General features: G+C 52.6%; 1 protein-coding gene across 9 annotated transcripts in view; it reads left to right on the top strand.

The window, feature by feature from the left end:
• Nucleotides 1–24517, top strand: part of MSI2 (musashi RNA binding protein 2) — a 389160-nt gene that overhangs the window by 320813 nt on the left and 43830 nt on the right. For 8 of the 9 annotated variants that reach the window (XR_009560254.1, XR_009560253.1, XM_030881655.2 and 5 more), the window contains exons 9-10: nt 9243–9357; nt 18454–18528. Coding sequence is in view for 7 of the 9 variants with exons in the window: in XM_030881655.2 (XP_030737515.1) it covers nt 9243–9357; nt 18454–18528 (190 nt within the window). In the remaining 2 variants the exon portion in view is untranslated. Of the gene's footprint in view, nt 1–9242; nt 9358–18453; nt 18529–22108; nt 23481–24517 lie in introns of those variants that run through there. The other variant, XM_030881656.2, reaches the window with a different exon arrangement.

The raw sequence follows: 24517 nt of genomic DNA, 5'->3' as shown, positions 1-24517 counted from the left end.
ACTCTGTTGCCATCTATAAAATGAGAACGTCAAATGTAACATTAAACAAGCAGGATGAAGGAAAAAAAAAAAAAAGGAAACGCCAGAGAGGCACCTAATAAATGAACCTCGTGTTTACGTGGGAGAGGGAGCGGTCCTTCCCCCGCCCACCCCCCATCGCGCATGCGTGCGCACCCCTCCACGCGTGCTGTTTGTGTATCAGCTGTTTGTACCAGCTCTGTTGTGCGAGCAGCGGGATGTCTGTGTTGAGGGAAGTGGGGGAAGGCAGCAGGGAGGGCTGCGGTGGTTGGGTGGTAAATGTCTGTTGCTCTTTAGGCAGAAGTAATTTGGCCTGCAGGGAGGTGGCCTCCCCATTGCCTGAGCTCTGGCTCGTTTGCCCTTCATCTGTCCTCTGGTGAGGTCATTGCAGGGGGGGCTGGGGAGAGCGGAGCATCCTTCTCAGTATCTCAGTGCCGAAGGCCTCTGGGCTTTTCCACGTGTGCTACCCCTGCCTCCCAGGGGGTACAGGGTCGGGAGGGGGCCTGGAGACGCCTGGAAGAGGCTGCTCTGCTCCCCTTCTCTGGGGCCTTTGACTGCACTCACCTGCCCTGCCCGACTTCCCGGGGACGCGTGAGCTGATGCCCAAGCTGCCCTTTTCTTTTCTTTTCTTTTGAATTGAGAAATGAGATTAGGCCTGGGCAGGGTCTCTGGCAACGCCCACCACAGACTGGGATAAACACGCGGCTTGTGGCAGAATGTGGGCACCTGCTGGAGGCGGAGGTTTCTTTTCACTTTGAAATGCCCTTGCAGGTTCCCAGAAATTAAAAAAAAAACAGCTGCTGCTGCCACCATCAGCTTTTTCCCCAAATAGTGCGGCCTAGGAAGCTCCCTCAGCACACCTTGCTGATGAAAGCAGGAAGACGGGCCCCTCCGGCCAGCAGGTTGGGGAGGTCAGGGAGAAAGTTAGTAGCAGCATGCCAGATCTCCCAGCCCGCGGGGTGGCGGCCACTTTCTCCCTTACGCTGTGCTCCCCAGGCTTTGGGATTTACGTTTTAAGCGCAGACGTGAACTAGCTTTATCACCTTGAAAGGCTCGCACCTAGGCTCCATGTGGAGGACAGTCAGGTGTGACCCACCTAACTTTATCCAGCGTGAGCACTTATAGGATTAGCTAGTTTAATTTCTTAGCTTACTGCAGCCCTGTGGGGTGGACATTGCTGTTACTCTGTTATACAGATGAGAAAATTGAGGCACAGGGAAGTCAGGCAGCTGGTCCCAGCTCAGAGCTGGCAGTGGAGCAGAGACAAAACCGGGGACCTTAGCCTCTAGGCTAGGCTGCAGGACAAGGCCCCCTTGGATCTGGGCACCCCTTGGAGGCTGCGGTGGACACTGGGCATGTGTCTTCGGACAGGGTTAGGCACCAGCTCCTCTCCATTCCTTGCCCAGACTCTGAGCGACATCCTGAATTCATCTGTGTCCCCACCCAGCCCTGCCTGCTGAGTAGGAGGTGCTAATGGTATTGGTTTATGACTGTTTTCACTTTGCCATCGCTGATTTTAATGAAGTACTGAGCAGAGGAAACAGTGGATGAAATTAGTCCCGGAAGTGGTGGGGAAATTAATTCTGGAACTAGGATCGGGGATGGCCTTGTGGGAGGAACAGCTTCCGAATGGGCCTTGACGGGTGGATAGAGGGAGGTAGGGAAGGGCTGGCCAGAGGCCGAGAGGTGGGGACAGGGGTTTTGAATTGGAGGACCTAGGATTGAATCCTAGCTCTGTCATTATCTGGCTTTGTGACCCTGGACAAATCCTTCTTCGAAGCCTCAGTTTCCTTTTCTACTCTAACCATGGGGTGAGTCAGGCCAACTCACGGAGGAAACGGGGAGTCGATTAGTGAGGGTGTCGAGAACACTGGGCATTCTTGGAGGACTTCTGTGTGCCAGGCGCTGTGCTTTATGTGTGACATGTATGTGTCGTGACATATGTTCTACATTATATAATATATGTATACACAGAGACACACACGCACACGAGGATGTCGTGACTATGCCTTGCATATGGGCAGTGCTCAGTGCACAGTATGTTCCTTCTTCTCCAGCGTAATTCTGCTGCCCAGAGAGGGGAGTCAGGATTCTGTGTCCGGTGGGACTCTCAGTGCTTGTCACGAATGGGTCTGGGCCACTTATAGCAAGCGTGTGTCCTTTGAAGGTAGACGTTTCTGCTGGCCTCCTTCACTTCCCAGGCTGGCATTTCCATTTCGGTTTGCACAGTAACCCCCTCTTCCTTAGACTCCATTGGTGGGGGGGTCCCCTATCTGTGAGGACCCCTTTGCATTGGAACAAGACAACTTATCCATACAAGTGGGTCCTCTGATGCTTGGCCGCACGCTGCTCCCTGTCTACAAGGACAGTGTCTGATGGAGATGTCTGGGGGTCCTCTCTGCATTGGCAGAGGGCACAAGAGCTGGCACTAGGGAGGCGCAGGTGTAGCCAGACGGCTGGATGCCCTTTCCCGCTGGAGTCAAGGGCTGGGTCTTCCCAGGGCGGCTGCCAGGATTTCCAGGGTGTGGTTGCTGCCCCCGGCGTGATGGTGTCTCAGGCCAGGCGTTCACCCAGCTGCCGTCCTGAAACTCTGAGTGATGGTGGGACAAGGGCCCTCACCTTCGTTTGCAGCTGCTGCACGTTCTCTAGCACATGCTGTAGCCGCCGTGCTCTTGAGGCCGGCTCTGGGCACCATGCGCGGGGCGGGACAGTAGACTCAGTTCCTTCCCAAGGAGCTTGTCTAGGCTTTGTCTTGCTCTGCAGGATCCCTGAGGGCAAGAGCCCCGTGAAGGGTCCACCCTCCTGGAGTCTCCAGAAAGGCTTGTGACTGGCCGAGAGGGCGAGAGAGAGCAGCGGGCAGGAGGAAGAAGGGCTGTGATGGGGGACACCACAGTGGGGGGCTGTGTGTGGTTTCTGGGGTGCAGCTCACCCCACCTGCCTCACTAGAGAGCCTGGGGAGCTGCTGGCTCGGGGCAGGACCCCAGAATCTTTATACCTGAGTGTCATCGCCCTTCCGCTCAGAGCCGGGGGGCTGCAGGAGATGGTCAGCTTGGGGCTTCAGAGAGGCAGTACTGTCCTGGAGCCCTCCGGGACCTGGCTGGGGAGGGGGTGCAGCTTGAGTCAGAGGAGATGCCGGTGGTCAGGTGTCTGTGTCTTTTGGGAAGCTCCCCAGAGGGATGGTGCCCACAGCAGAAGCCACGAGCCATCCCCCACCCCGAGCGCTCGCCCACCCCGAGAGGCCCGACCTACAGCTGTCCCCTCCCCTCCTGCCAGCCACGTGGTCCAGGTTGATCTCTTTGAGATCTATTTTATCCTTTGAAGTAGGCCCCTCTCTCCCTAGAGGAGTAAATGGTTCTAACGTGACCTGTTTGGGGCAAGAAGTGAAGCTGCAAACGCTGGCTTCTTCGGGCCACACAGGTCTCCCTTGTCCTTGGTGGTAAATCAAGGCCACGGCTGCGGGGCTTGGCTTTCCCCAGACTGAGGCCAGGCCAGGCTTCCCTCCTGGCCCTGGGGTACGTGCTGACCAGGGCCGTTTGTGTAGAGACCAAGGAAGAACAAAAGCCTTTTCACTTCCCAGACTGTGGCATCCTCCTCCGACTGCCAGCCTCTTCCAAAAGGTGCCCGGCAGGGAGCTTGCCTGAGCAGGGGCTGCGGGCCAGCTGGGCAACAGCGGCCACTCAGAGTAGCTGCAGGGAAGCTGTCGCCGCTGAAGCCCCAGCGCCTTCTCCAAAGCCAGTGCCAAGCATCGCCCCCCTAAAGAGGGGGTGGCACGGGGTCCTCCGCCTTGGTTGGGCCGTGACACCAGGCGCACCTGGGTTCAAACCCAGACCCACCAGACATAAACTGGTTCTGAAGCAACAGGCACCGTGTATGACGTCCGTGGGCCTCAGCTTCCTGTTCTACAAGGTGGGCATACTGCTATGAAAGGGATCATTGGGTGAACTGGAGTACAGCATTTTATAGACGCTAAATGTCCTGAGGTTGCTAACTGAACTGTGCTCATGTAAGAAAATGTCTTTATGTTTCGGAAACGCAAACCGTAATGGACGCAGCCTCCTCTCAGGTGGTTCAGGGGAATACACGGTTATAGACAGAGACAAAGAGCGTGCAAATGATAAAGCAGGAGCCACCAAATGTTCACAACAGGTGACTCTGGTAAGGGGTGTGCAGTGTCCTTTGTGCTGTCCTCTTGAAGTTCCTTCTAAACATAAAGTTAGAAACAGACCTCCTCGCTGAGTTGCTTTGGACCCAGATGGGCGGAGGCACCCCACACCAACGAGCAGCTGCACAGAGGCTCAGGGACCACACGTCACCCTCACAGTAGCCTCCGATTCACCCTCTGGAGGGACAGCCCCCAGCCTGGAAGTTCTGTCCTTGAAGAGGGTTCAGTGGGCTACAGGGAAGCCACACCCTCTCCTCCAAGGCTGGTTTGCCAAGCAAAGCAGCGTATTTGGAGGTTGGAATTTTAAAGCAAGTCCATCTAGCTTTGGGGGGTTGGCACGTCTTGGCATTTGGACCCCGGTGTGGGGTTACTCTGTGGCTTTGCCAGCCGTGAAGCTTGAAAATGGAGGCCTCACCTTCCTGGTGTGAGCAGCTGGTCACAAGTGGCCCCTGAGGCTTCTTACGAGCACAGATCCCAACGGAACTCCCGCTCCGTCTTCTGCCCCCCCACCCAGATGACTTTCTCCAGCTGCCATTTGAAACAGTATTGATGGCAGCCGTGGCGAGAAGCTGCAGAGGTGGGGTCTGAGCTGTTGATGGAGGAGACCTGAGACCCAAGCCTCGGAGACGTTTCTCCCTCAGACTCTGCCCCCACCAGGGCTGCCTGAGGGTGCGCACTTTGGGTGTGGGCGTTGGGGAGCATTTACCGTAAATGAGGGGGTCTAACCGTAAAAGGGACGGTGCTGAAAGAGCTGGAGCAGCAGATCAGGTCACCAGGACAACCACTCCTATTTTGCTTCTATTTACCTGGGGAGCCAGTTGAGTGTCTCTGGGGCTGCCCTGGGAAGGGAGCCTCAGTGCCCTGCCTTGTGCCCCATGGCGAAGGCAGCCCCCAGCAAGCCCGTCACCAAGGGTCCCGCTGTCCTGTCTGCTCACTGCTCTCCATTGGTCTCGTGCCATAGTCTCCAAAGATGGGCCCCGTGACCTAGGCCTCCCAGCATTCATGTCCTTGAGCGTGTCCCCCTCCTACACCAAATCCAGGCTGGCCCAGTGTAACCAGTAGAAGGTGATGGAAGAAACAGTGTGACTCCCAAGGCTGAGATAAGAAGCTGGGTGGCTTCAGCCTCGGTCCCTTGGGATGCTCATGCTTGGGACACTCCCTCTGGGGACTCAGCCACCATGCTGGGAGAAGACCGAGTGCCACGGAGAAGCCACGATGAACAGTCAGCCAAAGCAGCGTCCGCTGCCCGCCGTGGGAGGGAAGAAGGCATCTTGGCTGTCCTCCGAGGCAGGCTTCCTCTGGCTCCAGCCCCAGCCATCATCTGACCACAGCTACATGAGCGACCACAGGCAGGAGCCCCGCTGGGCCCACTCCGCACTCAGAGCCACCAGGAAGCACGATAAATTATCGCTCAGAGCCACCAAGCGTGGGGGAGTTTGTTGCACAGCAATAGAAAACTGGGACCGCGTGTGGCCTGAGTGCGTGGAGCTGCGGAGATGGACTGGTTCCCTGAGTTCTGGCTCTGACTGTAACTCTGGTGCTCCTGCCAAGTTCTCTGGTTTGCCCAGGGCCCAGTGGGAGGAGAGCAAGGATGGGGGTGACTCAAATGTAGGCTCACTCAAGAGGTACCAGAGGCTTACGGGCCCAGAAGTGACAAGGGACAGGCTGACAGATGAATATTTGCCTTAATGTTAGGAGAACGGGGCAGTCAGGACCTGTTCTTTTCATAGACTGACGGCCCTCGGACGGGGCCCTGCCTTGTGTGTCTCTGCACCCGTGCTGCCTAGCGCTCGCTGGGCCCGTCGCGTTCCTCAGCACCGTGGCATCAAGTAGACTGGGTCTCCCTGAAGGAGCCTGTAGGTCCATCCGTGCTCTGTATGGAACCTCACTGAGGGACCAGGGAGTAGAGGCAGACCCTGATCCCTGCCCTGAGAACTCACAGTCTGATGGGAGTAGGACAGAGTTTCATCCTCAGCAAGCCCCAGGCCCACTGCAAGGACTCAGGATCCAGGGAGAGAAAAGCTATACCTCTTTTCCCTTTTGTGTATTTTCTTCATATGAGATCATCAAAGGTAGTGAGGGCTGGGGGCAGGCCTCCTGGTCCTGAGAAATCTTTCGAGAAGCCTTCCGTGCCAGCCAGGCCAGGCCAGGCACCCTAGTGCGACTGCTGCCTTTGCCTGTCACTCCAAGTGCCCGGGACGTGCAGGGTCCCCCAGAGAGAGCGCATGCCACGGCCCCTGGTCTCCGGGAGCGCTCACCATCGACACGGCGAGGGGTTGACAGAACCCACGCAGCCGGTGCCGCCCGAAACATCACTAGCCCAGACAGAGCAGAATTCAACAGAGCTGCCAGCCCTGTTCTGTGAGAGGAAGAGGAGGTGGGTTTGTTTAAAATACTCCCATTACAGTCAGTTAACCTTTATGTTTCCTAAATGAAAATTGTATAAACCTGAAAATTTCGTTGATCAGGTTGCCTAGGAACAGGCAGCAGGTTTTCATAAGACAATGCAGTAGATTGTCACCGATAGGGCTATTAGGAAGTGAGCTGGTTAGCGTATTATTCCAGATCCCGGTGTTGGCGTTAGGTAATTATCTGTCTGCCTCTGCAGAGCACACCCATCTCCCCAGGCTCAGGCAGCCTCTTGCAAATGAGGCTTCTCAGCCTGCTTCTGAGTCCCAGGGATGGGATCTGGAGTCCAGGAGCACAATGTCAGCTCTGGGCTTAGGAGAGAAATCGAAAAGACCCAAATTCTGATGAATTTATTTCTTGAGAATCACCCCACCTCACTTGCGACAGTAGTGCTCGAAGCGAAAAAATTGGAGGAATAAAGAACAATAGAATGCACAATGGAAGTAAAGAACAAACTAAGACAACTTCGGCGTAATTTTTTAGTACTTTTCCCCTATATGATATATACACTTGTTTATTTTCCAAAGGCACTGTAATTTGCTTTTTTCCCCACCTCTTGCAGTTAGGGTGACCCGCCGTCCTGGTTTGCCTGGGACTGAGGGTTTCCCAATACCCGCGTATGTTATTATCAGCCTGCTTCTCCGTAGCTGTGTAGCTTTCAATCAGCTTGGATGAACCAAACTCGGCCTAACTCCCTGTTCTTGGACATTTAGGATATTTCCTTTTTTAAAAAAAAAAATTATAATTAATGCTTGTGGTGAATAGCCTCCTCCCTGCAGGATAAATCCCTGGAAGTAGGGTCTCTTGGTTGCAGGAAGTGTATACATTTACGGCTTTTGCTGTTTCAAAAAGCACACATGTGGGGATGTAGGCTTCTTTATTAGCCATTTTTGAATTGCCTGTTCGAGTCCTTTACCCACCTCTCTGTGGAGATGCTCATCTCTTTCCTTTTACTCTATAAAAACTCTTTGTATTAAACATATCAGTCGTGACCGTTGAACCATTTTGTCCATTTTTTTAAAGCCTGCGTGGTGATCATTCTTTAAAGAGCAACAGTAAATACTTATTATCCGGCGTCTTTGAAGAAAGAGGAGTTAATATTATAGGTAATTAAAGCTTTTTCCTAGCCTTAAGCACTAAAATATCTTTTAATTGAAGTATTTGGAATGAGAATATCTCCATAATGGATAACCCGTGTAGGTCCTTTTTAAAACAAAGTACACTGCACACAATTTAACTTTTTCTTCATCTCTCGGACATGCCGTGAGCAATAGTGATTTAATGTGTGATAGTGACCCTCAGCAGCTGTTGAGCTATGTGAAGTTTTGGCTTCTATACTATATGGCCCCAGACTGCTTTTTAAAATAAGGTACCTGGGGCTTCCCTGGTGGCGCAGTGGTTGAGAGTCCGCCTGCCGATGCGGGGGACGCGGGTTCATGCCCCGGTCCGGGAAGGTCCCACATGCCGCGAAGCGGCTGGGCCCGTGAGCCATGGCCGCTGAGCCTGCGCGTCCGGAGCCTGTGCTCCGCAACGGGGGAGACCACAACAGTGAGAGGCCCGCGTACCGCAAAAAAAAAATAAAAATAAAAAAATAAGGTACCTGATTCTCATCTTTTCCCCATCATTACCAGGCTGTCGGGCTGTTAGTTCCGGCAGCTTTAAGCACGCCTGCCTTGCTCTACAACATCCCATCTTCATCAGCAATGGGATTGATGACTGGCTAACAAGGCTTGTTAAATCTATCTGTAAACTAAAAGCAAGTAAGCGCCCACCAAGGGCCAGAGGAACACTAGTGATAACAGCGTAGGAACTTCAACAGGCGGCAGTTTTACTTACTTCTTAGGGTTTGTATTACCTGTCATTAAGGTTGTTAAGTAAATGACTTCTGGATGTGAGCAGAATAGGATTAAGAAATTTTGGAGGCAGAGGGGGAAACAGAAAGGAAAGATTAGCAACCACTTGAAGACATAGCTGCAAAGTGAGAAACCGGTAATCCATGTTTAATCTCATTACTTCCCTCGGGAGCGTGCTGGGGCAGGTTTTATGGAGATGGTGGCATCGCTGACCTAGAAATTTTAAAAATCCGGCTTCCGGGCCTGCGCCTGCTGGGATATGGCTTAGAGCTTGTTACACAAGCCTTCTGATGCTCAGTTTTCTCATCTGTGAAATGGAGCTAAGACTAACTGGCCTGTCTATTTAATGAGACTTCATAGCAAGTGGCCTGCTATGAAGAATCACTGACCTGATGGAGCCCGAGAGGAATGTGTAAACATGTAAAGGGCTGAACGATAATGACGGATTATTACCATTGCTGTTGTTATTAGTCACAGAGGCATCCAACAGCCATCGCCCGCCTTCTCACGCCTTCTGCGCAGGTTTCAATTTGAGCTCCAGCCCACACCTGGGCATCTTCAGCTGATGTCCCTGCCGCCCCTCCAAACCCAATCTCATCCTTGTAGGTTTTTGCAGGATTTGCACAAGTGGTGTGTTTTCTTCAATATTTATTTTGCAGGCCATTTACTCGGCACGACTATTTTTACAGTGAGTAAGGAGCAAGGCTAAAAATATCTGAGCTGGTAACCAGATCAGTTCTGCCTTTGACATTTACATGGAATTCGTTTGCATCTCATTTGTTCGCCTTTCTGTTTAACAGGTAGAATGTAAGAAGGCTCAACCGAAGGAAGTCATGTTCCCGCCTGGGACGAGAGGCCGGGCCCGGGGACTGCCTTACACCATGGATGCGTTCATGCTTGGCATGGGGATGCTGGGTGAGTCTGGGCCAGACCCTGGGGCCTGGGTCGCCTTCCAGTTGGGCAAACGGCTTTACCTGTCTGAGGCTCAGCTTCCCTATCTGTATATGAGGGTGACATCCCCTCTTACAGGACAGTTGTGACCATTAAGTTAGCAGAGATGGATAGACAGATAGATAGATAGGCAGACCACTAGATAGATAGGCATCTTGTCCCATGCCTGGCTCATAGAAGGTACTTGATATTATTTTTTCCCCTTTCCACTCCCTTTTTCAAAAGGAGGAAAAGTTACTCTCTTTGCCTCAGCCCTCTCTGCTGACTGGGAGTTCTTAAAGACCTGTGGACTCCTGGCTGGCTTAACTTATGTGAGCCGAGGCTACATTTTCTAAAACTTGGGAGAGGAGGGGATGTGGTAATGGTGGGCGATACTCCTGTCTATTTAAGTGATTAACGTTTTTCTCTTGGGATATCAAATTTGTGTTTAAATGGATGTCTTAAATAACCTGTTTTATTCTTTATTTGCAAAAAAAAAAATGATGAAAGACAAAATATGTTTGTTCTGATGAAAAATGATCTCTCCTGGCTTTTAGAGAAATTGAGTTGCATATTATGCCCCTTCCTTAAAGGTATCTCTGTCCGTCCTGCATAGATAATTGAAAATCTTGCCGCTTAAATGGCATGAAAGATGGAGAAAGCAGTGGAGAAGCATAATGGTGTGGGTCGTAACAATAATTAGAAATTTCAAGGTGAGAGAACGGTATTTTAGTGCAAGTTATTGTGTGTCAGGAAAATACTAATTAAATGGGATAAATGGTAGTTAATGGTAAAATTCCATTCAGGCACACGGTCTGTCTAGTTTTAATGGGTTTCATTTGGATTGGCTAAGAGTCCCTCTTCTATATTGTTTGATAAGCTCTTTATGTATTTTCAGATTTGCTGCTGTTTAAATCATTCTTGGCTCAGTTTTAAATTTATAAAACTTTTCTTGGCTTTAGAATTTAGACCTTTAAAAAAATTGTATCTGTTTGTCTGAGGAAGTAACAAGGCAGGTAAAGTTATTTTGAGGAAGCTTTAAAAAATGGAAAAGGATGCCATGAGAATTCTCAAAATGGCTAAGATGTTAAAGCTAATTTTTTAGCTTTAACAGAGTTTCGAGGAAAATTCCTATTGTAATTCTTTAAAAATTGGCCAAATGATTCTAACACTTATCTGGAAGAAGAAACACATGAGAATAAATAAGAAAATTTTTTAAAAAGAGAAATGAGAAAAAAGAGAGTTTGACCAAATATCAGAACATAGTCCAAAACTACAGTAATTAAAATAGTGTGGCATATAGGAAGGCACCTGTTGATAGAAAAAGTTAAGGAGCCTAAATTAAATGTGTTTCTATGTATGAGTTTAATTATTATAAAGAAATTAATTTTAAAAACTCAATGAGAATGATTTCCTGGTTGACTGTAAGATACTTGTGTAGCTCTTGCTCTAAAAATAATTTGTATGTGGCCCTTACCTTATGTTATATACCAAAAGAAACCCCAAATGGATTAATAGTTCCAAATTTTAAAATAAAATCTTAAAAGAGTTGAGCCCATTACTGCCTGCTGGCTTTCAGAGCCTTGAATTTTAAATGATGAGTATAAAGTCCCTAGGGCATCAAATGGCTTTTTAGGATCCAGATCTTCAAGAAGCGCCCCCACCCTTCTGCCTCTCACTTGATACCCTTTATGTGAGGTATCATGTACCCCACGGTTTTCTCTGCTTGCCTGGGGGAGGTTTTCTTCCTGGGGAAGCAGAGGTGTGGAGCAAAGCCAGCTCACTCATGTCAGTTGCCAAAGAGCAAAGGTGCGGCAGCTGTATTCTCCCCAGATGCCAAGCAAGGGCTCAGGGCTCCACAGACCAATGGTTTCCTAATGGGAGCCCAGGCAGGTGCCTTGTTGACCGCAGGAGGCATTCAACAGCAAATAGTCCTTGAGCACCTACTGCGTTCCTGGCCCCGGGCCAGTACTGGGAGACAGTGCCTAACAAGGCAGATGTGGTCCCTGCCCTCATGGAGCTTGTGGTCTAGTGAGAGAGGTGACGTTTAACAGCTCATCACATGGGTACGTTATTACTCATAATAGAGAGAGTCGTGAGGTGCTTTATGGGCACATAATGAGGAATGGAAACTAGTTGGAGGAATCAGGGAACACCTCCCGGTGGAGGTGACATCTCAGCTAGGAAGAGAAGGATGAGCAAGCCAAGGGCCATGCAGACAGAAGAAATAGCTTGGAATGCGAGGGTCCTGGTGTGGAGCCCTGAGGGCCAGCAAGGCGGCTGCTGGGCAGGTCCAGGCAGCGCGTGTGTGACGAGAGGTGGTGGCCGGGTGGCTCGGACCACAGTTGGTGGTGGGCAGACCCACATGGTCCCCGTGCTTCTCCAGATGCCATCTGGTTGGTTCCTGCTCTCTGAGGGATGGAAATGTGATGGATGCCAGGTGCTCACTCATCTTCCCCGACTTTGTTCTCTCACGTTTCAAGTTATGACTTCCCTGAGCTGCAGTAAAGAGGTAGTGATAGCTGGTTTCAAATGTCATTGTGGTTGAGTCTATTAGTTCTTGAGTCATAGCCTCCCCCAGTTCATCCCCATCCCCCATCCCCTTGCTACTTAAGGGTTTGGCCTCTTGCCCATGTAGCTCTGGTTGAGGCTGCCACCAGGCGAAACCCCCCTGCCCCAGGCAGGGCCCCTCAGGTCACCGAGGCTCTCCTCCACCCCCAAGCAAGCAGAGAGCTCTTCGGGTGGAACTGATGGTGTGGGTCCGGCTTCCGCCAAGGCGGGCTGTGTGGACCACAGGAAAGGGCTCAGCGCTTCAGAATCAGGAGATCTGGACTTCTCGTCTGGTCAGCTGTGTGACTTTGGAGGGACAGTCTTCTCTGTCCTTCAGTTACCCCATCCATAGGGATATGGGAACCCTCATTTCATGGGGCTGTTGAGGATAGATGAAGCCGTATCGTGCCCAACCAGTGCTGTATTTTGTCAGGTTCAAGCTGCCATGGGTGGCGGAATGCACCTTGTGTACCATCTGGAAAGAAAAAATATATACTGTTAACTAAACCACATTGTGAGACGGATCCCACTTTCAGGATGTTAAGATGTGGAAAAAAAAAAAAAGTGTGTCTTCTAATCAACAAAATACAGTAATATATACTCAAACTGGGAGCTGTTATTAGTAAGGTACTGGGGAGCCCCGGGCAAATTACCACCCAAGTAGGTATCCAACACCCCGCCACTTGGGACCGAGAATATAGCTAGACCTGCGTCTGTGTGTGACTTGTGCCATGGTACCTGCAGCCTCCTCCTTGGACCCCCAGCCAAGGGAGTTGGATGATCTTTGAATTTCTACCTCCCAACAAGATCTGTGCACTGGACTCCAGCCCTCATCACCTCCCAGCCCTCCTGAACTCCCCAGCTACTATGTTGAGGACATCTAGATGCCTGCTGAGACAGGGCCTCCTGAGAGGTCCCCAAATGTGTCCCCCGTTGGGAACCAGCTCAGCCTGAGGTCCAGGCAGAAGGGGGAATCAGACCACCACCCAGGGAACAAACTCACAGTCTCACGATCTGGTTGGCCTGTTGCCTCCCCAGCCAGGCTTGGGTCTTCACCGAGCTTTCTCTGCTGCGCTCGCCAGAAACTCCCAGGGCTGCCCTCTCTTTCACCCACTGGCGCAGTTTGGCACCCTGGGCCTCTGGACTCTTGGTCGAGGGGAGTGCCATCTGCTGTGCTGTAACAGGCCCTTGCTTCTTGCTTCTTCCCTTAACCTGATGTCACCAATGAAGTCTAATCCTTTGGCAAGATGGCCTGACCTGACTCCATCAGTCACCTGGGTCACCATCTCTGTGGTGCACTAGGCCTGCCTATCAGTCCTAGAATCACCACCATTGCCACCACCCACAGTTTGGCTAATGAACTTGGCTCACGCAGAAACACTTTTTTTTTAAGTTTGTTAATGAGATGAGGTTTCAGCGATTTAAACTTTTATCGTCGAAAGAGCAGAAAAATACATAACACTGTTAGGGATTTTTAGAAGTGAGACTAACCCATTAAAGCTTTAAAATCCATTCATTCAACAAATATTTACTGAGTACCTCCTAAGTGCCAGGCATTGTTCTAGATGCTTAGGAGGCACCAGAGAAAGAAGTCTGATATCAGGGAGTAGACATCCTCGTGAGACAGCAGACACTCTGGTCTATAAATGACTTGGAAGCTGTGGAACTAATTTTTAAATACCCTTTAAGATTGTCTCCGTACTTCGGGAGGTCTCATCAGAGAGAGGCTGATGAGCGTATAGTTGCAGTTATTCTTTCTTGATCTCTCTTGCTGTGGCAGCAAACGTTCTTGGGAGGAGACCTACAGCTGTTTTGGTTTTAGCTTTCACAGCCTTTGACAGAATCGTGGAATAATCAGCCCAATGGGAATTCCTTTATGAAAGTGTACGAGAGAAGAGGAGGAATCATCCTTAGGTCAGTCTCCCTGCCTTTGAGCTCGACAAAACCAAAATCAGCTAAGACCCTTAGGAAAGGTATTTTTGCAGCTCTCAGACTTTGTTCGCTGCCTCGCCCACCCAGTACACTAGAATCGGTTTGGTTTTTCTTAATGAAAGTGGACTTAATAAAAGCAAACATGATTATCGTTGATATATCTGATTCCTCTTGGCCTTCTCAGCCGTATAATCCTACTGCCTCTAACTATCTTGACCTCGCTGGGCACACACTATTTAACATGCTTGGTAGCAGTGATAGAGAAATACCTCATTGCTGAGGCTTTGAAGAAAAGCTTCACCCTGCGGTCCCAGAAGTGGAGAGACATTGCTGACCAGCTGAAGAAAGCCAGAGGCATTCTAAGCAGCGCTGTGAAATCCTGACCCAGTGTTCCCCAACATTAAGCCCCTCGGAAATGAAAGCAAAAAAAAAATTTTTTTTTTGTCTGGAAGGGATGAAGAGCTCTAATCTGCTAGCTTTCACTGATCAGAAGGAGATTGGCTGGAACATAGAGCCGCATGCCTAGACTCATTTGTAATTTCAACTGGGATTTGTCTTTCCCCAAAATATCTGTTTGAGGTCATCCCCAAGGAGGTCTCCATTTGTTCAGCTGTTTTCTAGTGAACAGAGGAAACTCAGAATTCAGCTTTTCATTTTCCATCTAGAGCAGCACAACGCACTAGAACTCTCTGCGATGGTAGAAAGGTCGTATATCTGCACCGCCCAAGATGGTGGCCGCTAGCTGCGTGTGACTGTTGAGCATTTAAGATGGGACTTTTTATATAATTTAAATTAAATTAAACTTTAATGGGACAGCACAGGTCTGGAGGAACCCCTGCAACTCCGGATGATTCTGGGGCCCAGCGTCCTTGTAGACTATGGCCTGGAAAGGGCCCTTGGCACTTGGTGTCGCATCTGTATGCAGACCTCACGGAGCCACCGTGGTGCCCCAGGCAATGCTCTGCGCGCCACGCAGCAGATGTGTCACACGCTGGCAGCTCCCTGGATAAACAGCCCCGTCTCTTGTCTCTTTCAAGTTGGGGGCCTGGTGGGAGCCGTTTTCTGTGACTCTTCAGTAGCTGAGTAACAGAGCCTGGAAAAGGATGAGTCATGTGCAGACATCTTCTAGGGTTGGAACAAAGATCTAGAACCACAATTCTGAGAATTCCGCCAGCATCCCAAAAAGGGGGGTGCCCCAAATGAGCCAACTGGCAGCTTCAAATTCTCTTGCTGATTTCTGATTTTTTCCCCCCCCACAATGGAAAGCCTGTCTGCAAGAAAGGTGGTCATCCAGGCAGAAGGCTTGGTTTTTTCCTTTTTTGACAAGAGATAATTACTGTGGGCTTGATGGGGCATCCAGAGTACTGGAGCAAATAAATCGTGCAGTGGCCAGTGAGGGAGGGGCCCGGCTGCTCATGGAAGCGGTGGCCGGGTCGTCTCAACGTGATGTGGCCTGATGGAGCGCCCGCGTGGGTCTGCTGTAATGTGCTATGGATACGCAGCCAGCCGGTTTCCCCCATGTGGCTGGGGCTGTGAACCGCTGGAGCAGAGCTGGACTGCACAGCAGTAAATGAAGAGGAAAATTGAAGTAATGTTGTGTTCTAAATTTATGATTTCATCTGCCCGACCCAGAGGATGTTCGGCGATGGGGGACGGAGATAAGAGCCCCCGCCTCGGGCAGATGCCAAATTCTCATCTTTGTTGAACAGGAGACAATTTTGACATGCCTGGGAAGATTGGGGTGAGACCCCCAACTGGGGTGAACTTGACCATGCTTTTCCTCATTCCTGGTGAAGACTTGCGAGTGTGCCAGGAAGTAGGCAGATACGATGGAATCATACTGGTGACTCGAATCAGGGAGGGACTGGGCGTTCCACCACCCTCCACCCCACCCACCCTGAGGGAGTCTCGAAAGTGACACATGGGCTTAGGTTTTTGCTGTCACGTTAACACTAAAATATTTAAGACCCCCAGCACTGAAGTTAGAGGCAAGGGAATCATTTTTCACTAGGAAAGCCCTTGGGCAGCAGTGACTTGGCTGTTTGCATATAATTCATTAATCAATATTGTTGAAATCATGGTAAGAAGTCTATTGCTGAAAGATCTGATTTGATAGCAGGTGATTAATTTGGAGGAGAATTGGGCTGGCCAGCCATGAGATAAATACCAAGGAAGGAGCCAGTACGTGTGTGTCCACTTAAGGCACCCGAGTTCCCGTCTCTGTCCCTATACTTTGTCCCTCTGTCTCTCTTTCCCTGTTGGGTGCCAGAGCTCAGCGACTCACTGGGGTCTGTTCCTCTGCAGTCAGGACAAAGCCGCGAGGTCATCCTGGTTGGTCTGGGCATCACTTTGTCAGCAGGGCACCAAGTGCTGGGAAATAAACTTGTGCAGAAAGAGCAAGCAGGAAGACCCTTGTGGGGTGTAGACAGATCAACTGGCCAGTGAGCAGTGACTGCAAGTTTGGAAAGGCTCTGGCCGAATCGAGGGAAAGGAGCCACAGCTGGTCTCTGAGAATTGGGGCCCATGCGCACTTCAGGGGACCTGCAAAGCTTTCTACAGATGGCAAGACTCAAGCACCCAGAAGGAAGGGAAGAACCCCGATGACGTGGCCTTGGGCCAGAGGCAGGGCTGGAACCCATCTCCTGATGTCTAGTCCAGCAAACTTCTGTCTTAGGTCTGATGACAGATCTTCTGGTCAAGGTGAAAGCTGTGATACCAACAAGCAGGGGAAAGTGAAGGTGGGTGGGTCCCATTTCTGGACCGCCTTCAGCATAAAAGCGCTATGAACAGGCAGCAGGAGGACCCGCAAACTCTAAGTCGTGATGCTGCACCCAAGCTGGAATTTAGTGAACGATCCTGGTGTTCAGCCGTCACCTGCAGGGTCAGAAAATGCTTGTGACATGTGAGAATCCACCTGGAAGTGGCTGATGAGACCCCAGAGCCTGGCTTCAGGGTGTTTAAGTTGCTGTATGGAGCCGCAAGGATACATGTGGAAAGCCGCCACTCACGGGCCTTATGGTTGGAGGGCGTGGAGACTGTCCTAAACCTGCCCATCAAAATGCTTTCTACTAGCGTTTTGGTGACAAAGCAACAGAAATAACTCTGGCTGCTATCGACAGTAAAAGAGGTTTTTGGAAGGGGCTTGGGCAACGGACAGAAGTGCCAGGAAGGCCGGGGAACAGGCAGGAACTGGGGAGCCGGGCGGTCAGCCAGCAATGACCTGGTTAGGGGGCCACTGTTGCCACCAGCGGACCCCGGGCTCTGCTGCTGACACCAGAATAGATTCTGAACCGGCCGCCCTCCTCTGCCCCACTGGCACCTGGAGAAGACTTGCACTGGCCCAGCCCGGGTTCACAGTCTGCTTCCCAGCTGCCAGGCTCAGCAAGAGCAGGAGGGAGGCCTTTCTGCTTCCATGATGGGAGGCAGGCCCGTCTCCAAGACTCAGACACAGAGAAGGGGGTTCAGGTGCTGGGCAGCTGAAAACAGCCACAGGCGTCCCGCTCAGAGGTCAAAGCAGAGGTCAGGCTGGCAGCGGTGGTGGTGGTAAAGTAGGTGGCAGGCTGGCCAGGGTGGTATCTTAAGAGCGTGAATGGACTGAGTTTCTTCTATATGGAGCAGAGGGAAGCAAAGGGAGCCTGGCAGGCTGGGAACGGGGCAGCCATGGGTCTGCTATGGCCAGTGGAATTTCCATCCCAGAAGGCTACCCCAGCCTTCTTTGTAGCCGAACGCAAGAGGTCAGGATGTGAGGAGTGAGGGTCTGAGTGGGCACCACGAAGGGTAGGGAGCTGCAGTGGCATCTCATGGGGGGTTGGTAACTGGTAACTGATCGGAGACGACCACAGGGACGCCAGAACTTGCCAGTTCTTTCCTCTGCACCCCATGCCCAGTCCAGCAGCGGTTTCCACAGACACCCCTCGGTTAGCCAGCACCCCCAGGTGATCTGCTGAGACGGGCGCCTGGAAGGAGCGTGCGTGCTGGGAAATGCCCGTCGAGGCTTTGGGTTCCTGTTTGTGGGGCACATTTAGCACAGCCAGGCCGTCCCTGTTCTCCCAGGGCCTTGGGAAGGTACGGTGGAGTGTCCCTGCTTGGACGTGGCTTGGTCCCTGCGTCCCCCGGGCCATGGCTCACTGGGCCCAGTGTTCTTCCAGAGGCACGGAGTCAGCCCCGGAGTTTTGCCCCTAGACTGTGACCCCACCCCGCATTCCTTATGCTCTGTCCATGGTGCTGGCGAAGGACTTTAATCTCCTACTGTCAATAGCCTTAAGGTAAAGTACATACAGGGTAAGCTGTGCAAATGTCAGCGCCCGGCGCTGGCCGAGGGTCTGGGGCTAACCTGTGGCATTTACTCTGCAGGTTCAAGAAAGTGCGTGGGCTTTGGGGGTCTCTCGGCCCAAATACGGGCTAATCACCAGCAGGCTGACAGCAGTGCCCCAGCCACGGGCGAGGGGTGACCCAGGCCCTGGGTAAAGACCCCCACGGGAGACAAGTAATTTTGTGGAGGAAAATAACTCGGACTGTGTCTCACTCCCGCCCTCCCTCGGACTCCCGCAACCTGAAGCAGCTGCACTAACCGACGTGGTCTTTCTCTCTATGTTCAAGGCTACCCCAACTTTGTGGCAACCTATGGCCGCGGCTACCCTGGATTTGCTCCTAGCTATGGCTATCAGTTCCCAGGTGAGTGGCTTTGTCCCCCAGGGCTCTGGGGACATGGGAGGTGGGCTGCATTGGGGGGGAGGGGGACCCCTAAGGAGAACCAACTCATGCATACGTCCATTCACGAAATGACCTACAGGTGCTAAGTTTCAGACCCACTTGACCTTGTATCCAGGTCAGGATGCAGCCCAGTTTCTGATTAACTGAAGTATTTCACTGGCTGAGAGTGGCTTGTAGGGGGAAGGGAAAGACAGGAGCCCTACCTCTGCTTGCCCTCCGTTTTCTGAAACCTCTTCCAGGTTCTCTCTCCTTGGGGAGGGGACTGAACTTGGGGCCCAGGGTTTTCTGTCACCCTGTGCCTCCCCAGCATTCACGTGCCTTGCTGTCTGGACCTCACCTTCCTCCCTCCCCTCGTCCGGCTCCGGTGCCCTTCTGCCATGTGTGTGGGGTGTGCTCTTGGGTTTGGGTCTGCTCTCTGTCCTGAGTGATGGTGGCGGGGGGTTGGTTAGATCCTCCCTTCCCTCCATGTGGGCGTCAGAAACTCAAGGCAGAGCGCCCGGTGATACCCACTCACGTGCCCAGGCTGCTCTAGCTTCCGTGTAACCGGGAGGCCTGGGTCTCTCACCTGCGGGGCAGCGGGGGCCGTGGTCCTGCAGGGATGGGGGAGGGGCGTGAAGGAAGTGATGATTTATGGGGCTTGCGTTTCCCTAGAAGCGGGGAAGCCAGCCTTCCCCAGACCTGGAGTACAGCAAGAGTGTTTTGGGGTGCTCGGGGGTGTCTGTGTTCTAAGGACAGCTGGGGGGTGTAGAGAAGATGCTAGGAGCAGAGTTCTGCCCTCTGGGCTCTGTGTCTTGTCAGGGGCCGCTAGGGAGCTGGGCTTCCACTCCCGGTTGGTCATCCTCCTACACCCGGAGGCCTGAGCTGCAAGGCGGCAAGGCGAGCAGGACATGGCCCTGGGGGGACGGCGCTCTGAAGGCAGTGGAGGGCAGGGCGTGCGGTGTGCGAGGGGCCGGTCCCACCTGTGCCTCAGACTGAGCTTCGGGTGGGGAAGGGGCGTGTCGGGGGAGGTCAGGAAGCATGTGGGACACTGAGAGCCATGCTCTGTGGGGACAGATCCTCAACCAGCAACAGAAGCCCTAGGCTCTTGTCCTGTCTGCCCATGGCCGTAGGCAGGTCACCCAGCATCTCGGGGCCTCTCTTCTGTTTTCTGGAAATGAGGGGTTTGGGCAGGATGGTCGCTGAGGTCTGTGCACCTTTCTGATAGCGGGGGAGGCGGAAGAGAACAGCAGGTACAGAAGCAGAAGTTCAGGTGGAGGGGGGTGCGTGGGGGGACTTGCCCACAAGTGTGTCCCCTGGGCCGGGTGGTTTCCCCACCAGGGTGGGCCCCTCAGCTGCCCCAAGGGAGCCCTCCGCACCGCTTCTCTGCTGCACGTGGCAGCTCAGGTGGCCATGGGCCTCTCCAGGCAGGACACCAGACACCACAAGCTGAGAAGCCAGCACCGGGCCAGGCACGGTCTGCACCTCCTCTAGATTTTCCCTCTACGGATGGGGACCCTGAAGCCTGGAGAGGTAGAAACCCTGTTCAGGGGGTCACAGCCAGTAAGGGGCAGGGCCAGGACTGGGACCCAGGTGGCCTGGGTCTTAACTGCCACACCCCATCATCTTCCTAGCATCCGTCTGTCCAGCACAATCACACTAGCCACATGCAGCTACTAAGGTTTACATTTAATTTAAGTAAAATTAAGTAAAACGGAAAATTCGGTTCCTCGGCCACACTAGCCACGCTTCAGCTACTCAGCAGCCACGTGGCTGGGGGCTACCGTCTGTGCAGAATATAAAACGTTTCCATCACCGCATAAAGTTCTGTTGGATGGAGCTGTTCCGGAGCCTACATGAAGAGCTGTGTTACGATGAGGGGTGCTTGGTCCCCACACGCACGTGCAGGCGTGCACTGCCTCTCCTGGAGAGACCTTGTGTGTCACCATCCCCGTTCTCCATTCCTTGCCTGTCCTGCTCAGCCCAGAAGCTGGTGGTAGTTTTGGGGAAGCCTTTCCTCTCCTTCCCTCCCCTACCTTCCTCCCCAGGGGATAAGAAGATGTGCAGGGTCACACATCCTGGCTCGGTGAGAGTGCCTTGCTGCTCTGTGTGCTTGAAGCCTCCCTCCCTTCACAATCAGGTTGCCATTGCCCCCTCAGTGTAGCACTAGTCCCAGCAAACAGTTAGGGATCCTAACCCGGTATAATTCGGGGGACTCCTTGCTCAGGCCCCCGTCTCATCTGAGAACCTGCCCTCGGGGCCCCATGAGCCAGCCCGGAAAATATCTGGCTGGACTGTGTCCCAGGGACCTGCATCCTTGGGTCTGCCCTAGATGGACATGTATGCAGGACAGACAGAGATGCAAGAGTGACCAGCCGAGGCTGGGTAGGATGAGATGGGGTCCCCCAGGTGCCTAGCCCTTCACCACAAGCCAGGGCTTTGGGAACAGAGCCGGGGGGAGGGTGGTGGTAAAGGGACATGGAATGGGCTTGGGGTAACCTGCCCCCAGAGGAGTGGCCTCCTGTGGAAAGGTAGCTCTGTCTGCTGTCCGGGAGCCTCGAGCGGCCGAGGATTCTCGCACACAGAGCCCAGGTGCCCCTGTGGTTTTCCAGACTCCTCCTGGAGCCTCGGCCTCAGGGGCAGGGAAGCTTTGCAGCGTTCTGACCTGAGTCTCTTGCCCTGTGCCAGGAAGGAATGTCTTCAGTGGATCTGGCCGGGGGGGCTGGGGTGCAGAGGGGTGACCCAGGGGAGGGCAACCCAACTCTGCCCTCTCCTCGCCCCTATCAGGGTGGCTCTGCTGACCCCCTCCCCATGCCTGTGAGTCAGCGACGTCAGCACAGATGATCTCATCACCGCCAAGCTGCCCTGGCGTCTTTTCTTCGTGGTCTTCCTTTTCCATGTTCTCGGTGGTGCCCACTTCACCCACTGCCCACCTCGTCTCTCTTGTGATGCGTGTACCTCCCGCACCCCTCCCAGCCCTTCCTGAATCCATCCTGTGGGGGGATGCAAAGTAGCTAAGAGCAGCGGAAGGACACCCCCGTCCTGGAGGGCTGCTGAGGGCTGCATCCTGTGTGTCCTCGCCACACGCCGAGTATCCTGCATCCCCTGCAGGAAGGCGCCGCCTCTTCACCTGAGTTGGCCCTTCCTGTGAATCCCCATCTCATCTGCTGGTGTCCCTGCCTTACCTGTGTGACCTGGGCTTGCTGCAGACCTTCCTGGTTGCCCAGTTGGTGTTAAGAAATGCCTGTCTCTGCCCACCTTTAGGCTTCTGTGAGAATAAAGGAGAGCTGCTCCAATAACGGGGGCTATGGGCTTCAGATAACTGTTCGAGTGGGAGTAGTTCTCTTCCAGAAAGACTGAGTGCCGACCAGCCGCCGTGGACGTGGCTCCTTCCTCCCAAGCCCAGGTGGTCCACCGCGTGCCCCTTACCCCCAGCCCAGCCCTCGTGGGTCGGTGAGGGGACTGGACTTATCACGATCCTGATCGGTGCTCTGCTCTCTTTTTCCGCCTCTGGACCCTCGTTTCAGTTCAATCTGTTAATTTCTGTTCTTATTTCACTTTGCAGACTACTTGCTGATTTCACAAGACATAGTTTTTACCAACTAGCTCTTAAGAGAGGCACAGCAAATTGGGGTTTGCTACCATTACTAGGGAGAGGACACAGTCCCTGCCGGGGCCACCCCGCTGCTGTCAGTGCCCACCGAACACTGTCGTAGCTGCCTGTTGGAATGAATGTCCTTCTTCTCATTTTTAATTCTTGGAAAAGACTCCTGTCCTCAATGCTTCTTTCAGTTTTTTAAAAGCAATTTTATTCTCCAGTCCCCTCCCAGTTTGCTTCTCATATGCACTGTGGACACCTCCCCCACGTATTCCACCTGCCACCCTCCCAGAATGTCATGGGGCCGGGGGGAAACTTCTCACAAACTTTGTAGAGCCTTCCTCAAGGGCATCTAGGAAGAAGGCCTCAAATTATTTTAAATAATCACCAAATAGGCTTGTTGGGGCATTTCATGGGTGAGCTCTTAAGTGCTGGAGCCCACAGGGGTTGGGGATATGTGACTTGGAGCACCTGTGTCCTGTGGCGGACAGAACCAGAAGTGAACACACACACACACACACACACACACACACACACACACACAGAGACTATTCTATAAATACTAATGTGAACGATCTAATCTGGAAGAAAAATTATATAAACATTATCTGGTTGTCTTTGTCTTTGGGGGCCAGTCCCTCAGTGGTTGTTGCTATAATACTGCACATCTGTCTTCGGGAAGGGACAGTGGAAGCACCCAGGTGCTGCCACATCTCAGGCCCTGTGGGCCCCGATCCACACTGCGTCCCTCTTGCCCTGGCACCTCTGCCCTCACCTTGCTGCCTACTGGCCTTGCATTCCCTGCTGGCATCAAGGGCCTCTTGGCCCACTGGGGTCAGAGGGCACGAACACAGAGGGTCTGTCCTGATCAGGTCGGTACCCCTGATGGTCACCCCCAGAAGGGCTTCCTTTCCGTCCACTTCCCCACTCTCTTGGATTAACGAAGTACAGCTCAGTTGGGCCCTCAGGAGTCACCCTTGTTCACGCTCAGGGTTTGTGAGAAGTGACCTGCGTGCTTCCGTCGGATGCATTCAGTCCATCCTCTTGAATGTCAGTGTCCTTTAGACCCAAGCTGTGCAGTTGTGTTCATCTCATTAAAGATGCTTGATGTAATCATTGGTTCCTTTCCTTTTATTTTCCCTCAGGCTTTTTCATGAGTGCTGTTTTTTCTTTTTAATCTGTATGGCTTTTTTCCTCTTTATTTTGTTCTGCTATGAATTGCTTTGCTTTGGTGAACTTGTCCTAGTATATGCTTGCCTCACAGACGTTTTAGCCGTTGTGAATTTTCATCTCTGTAAATAGTTCGTCTGTGCTTCTCCCTGTTGCCGTTTTATTTTTACCCCTGTAAGCAACTGAGGTAGAAAAATAAATTGTTTACCACGGACATGCTGTGTGCTGCCGTCTCTTAGCCCGACAGTGTCCTGCTCTCGCTCCGGGGGAGGTGAATGCACTAAATAACCAGTACCAGTGACAGCCTAGCGCGGTTTCCGGAAGCATGCGCACTCCCCCTGGCTGCCGCCTGCCCCCAGCCCTCCCTGCTTCCTCGTGTCCCCTGCACTTGCTCGAGGTGGCCCTGTCCTTGAGCCGTGGCCGAGCGTTTGCATGCAGCAGCTGCTCGGTCCGCTCCCGTGCCCCCTTCCTCTGCCATCACCCGCTGCCCTCGAGTGAAAATGCCACCGAACACCTGGAGCCCCTCGCATCTGTGCAGCAGGTGTGTGTGAGCCCGTGCACGCACTGTGCACACCTGCCCACGCGTGGTTTGCACGTAGCTTGCTTTCCTAACTCCCCTGTACGGTGCAGGTCCGAGGAGGCACCTGTGTTGCTGGACATGAAGTTAGAAGATCTCATTTCCAGGTCACTTGGCCACGTAGTAGCCACGTGACCTCGAGCAAGTGACTTAGCCCTCTGAGCCCTCGGGATTATAACAGTGCCTAGTGAGTTAGGTTTTTAGAATTACCTAGGGTGATGTGTATATGCGAACATGCCCTGTAAATTGGTGAATGCTATGCAACTGGAAGTTTCAGAAACAGTGGGCATTGGTGTTCTTATTCTACCACCCTCCAGAGTGGTTTTCTCTTCCTCGTCACCCCCGATGAAGCTGCTTGCTGGGGGATCTACTTATCCGTGAAAGGAATGATTGAGAATCCCCAAGGGAGTTGCTGGGACTTTTTGCTTCACCCCTCCTCTTCCCTTCCTCCCTCCCCATGTACTGATCATCAGGTACCAAATATCTGGACGTGCATAAGGCTATAGCTCCTTCAGGATGCTCACGGCCCAGCCGAGGGAGACAGCCAGTGATTAGACCGACCGAGCATCATGGGACAGGTGCTTAGCTAGGCAGAGGGAATCTCTCTCTGCTATAAGGGCACAAAGACA

This window comes from Globicephala melas, chromosome 20 (genome assembly GCF_963455315.2).
Source record: "Globicephala melas chromosome 20, mGloMel1.2, whole genome shotgun sequence".
Classification (NCBI taxonomy): domain Eukaryota; kingdom Metazoa; phylum Chordata; class Mammalia; order Artiodactyla; family Delphinidae; genus Globicephala; species Globicephala melas.
This window is presented reverse-complemented; position numbering and strand designations above follow the sequence as displayed.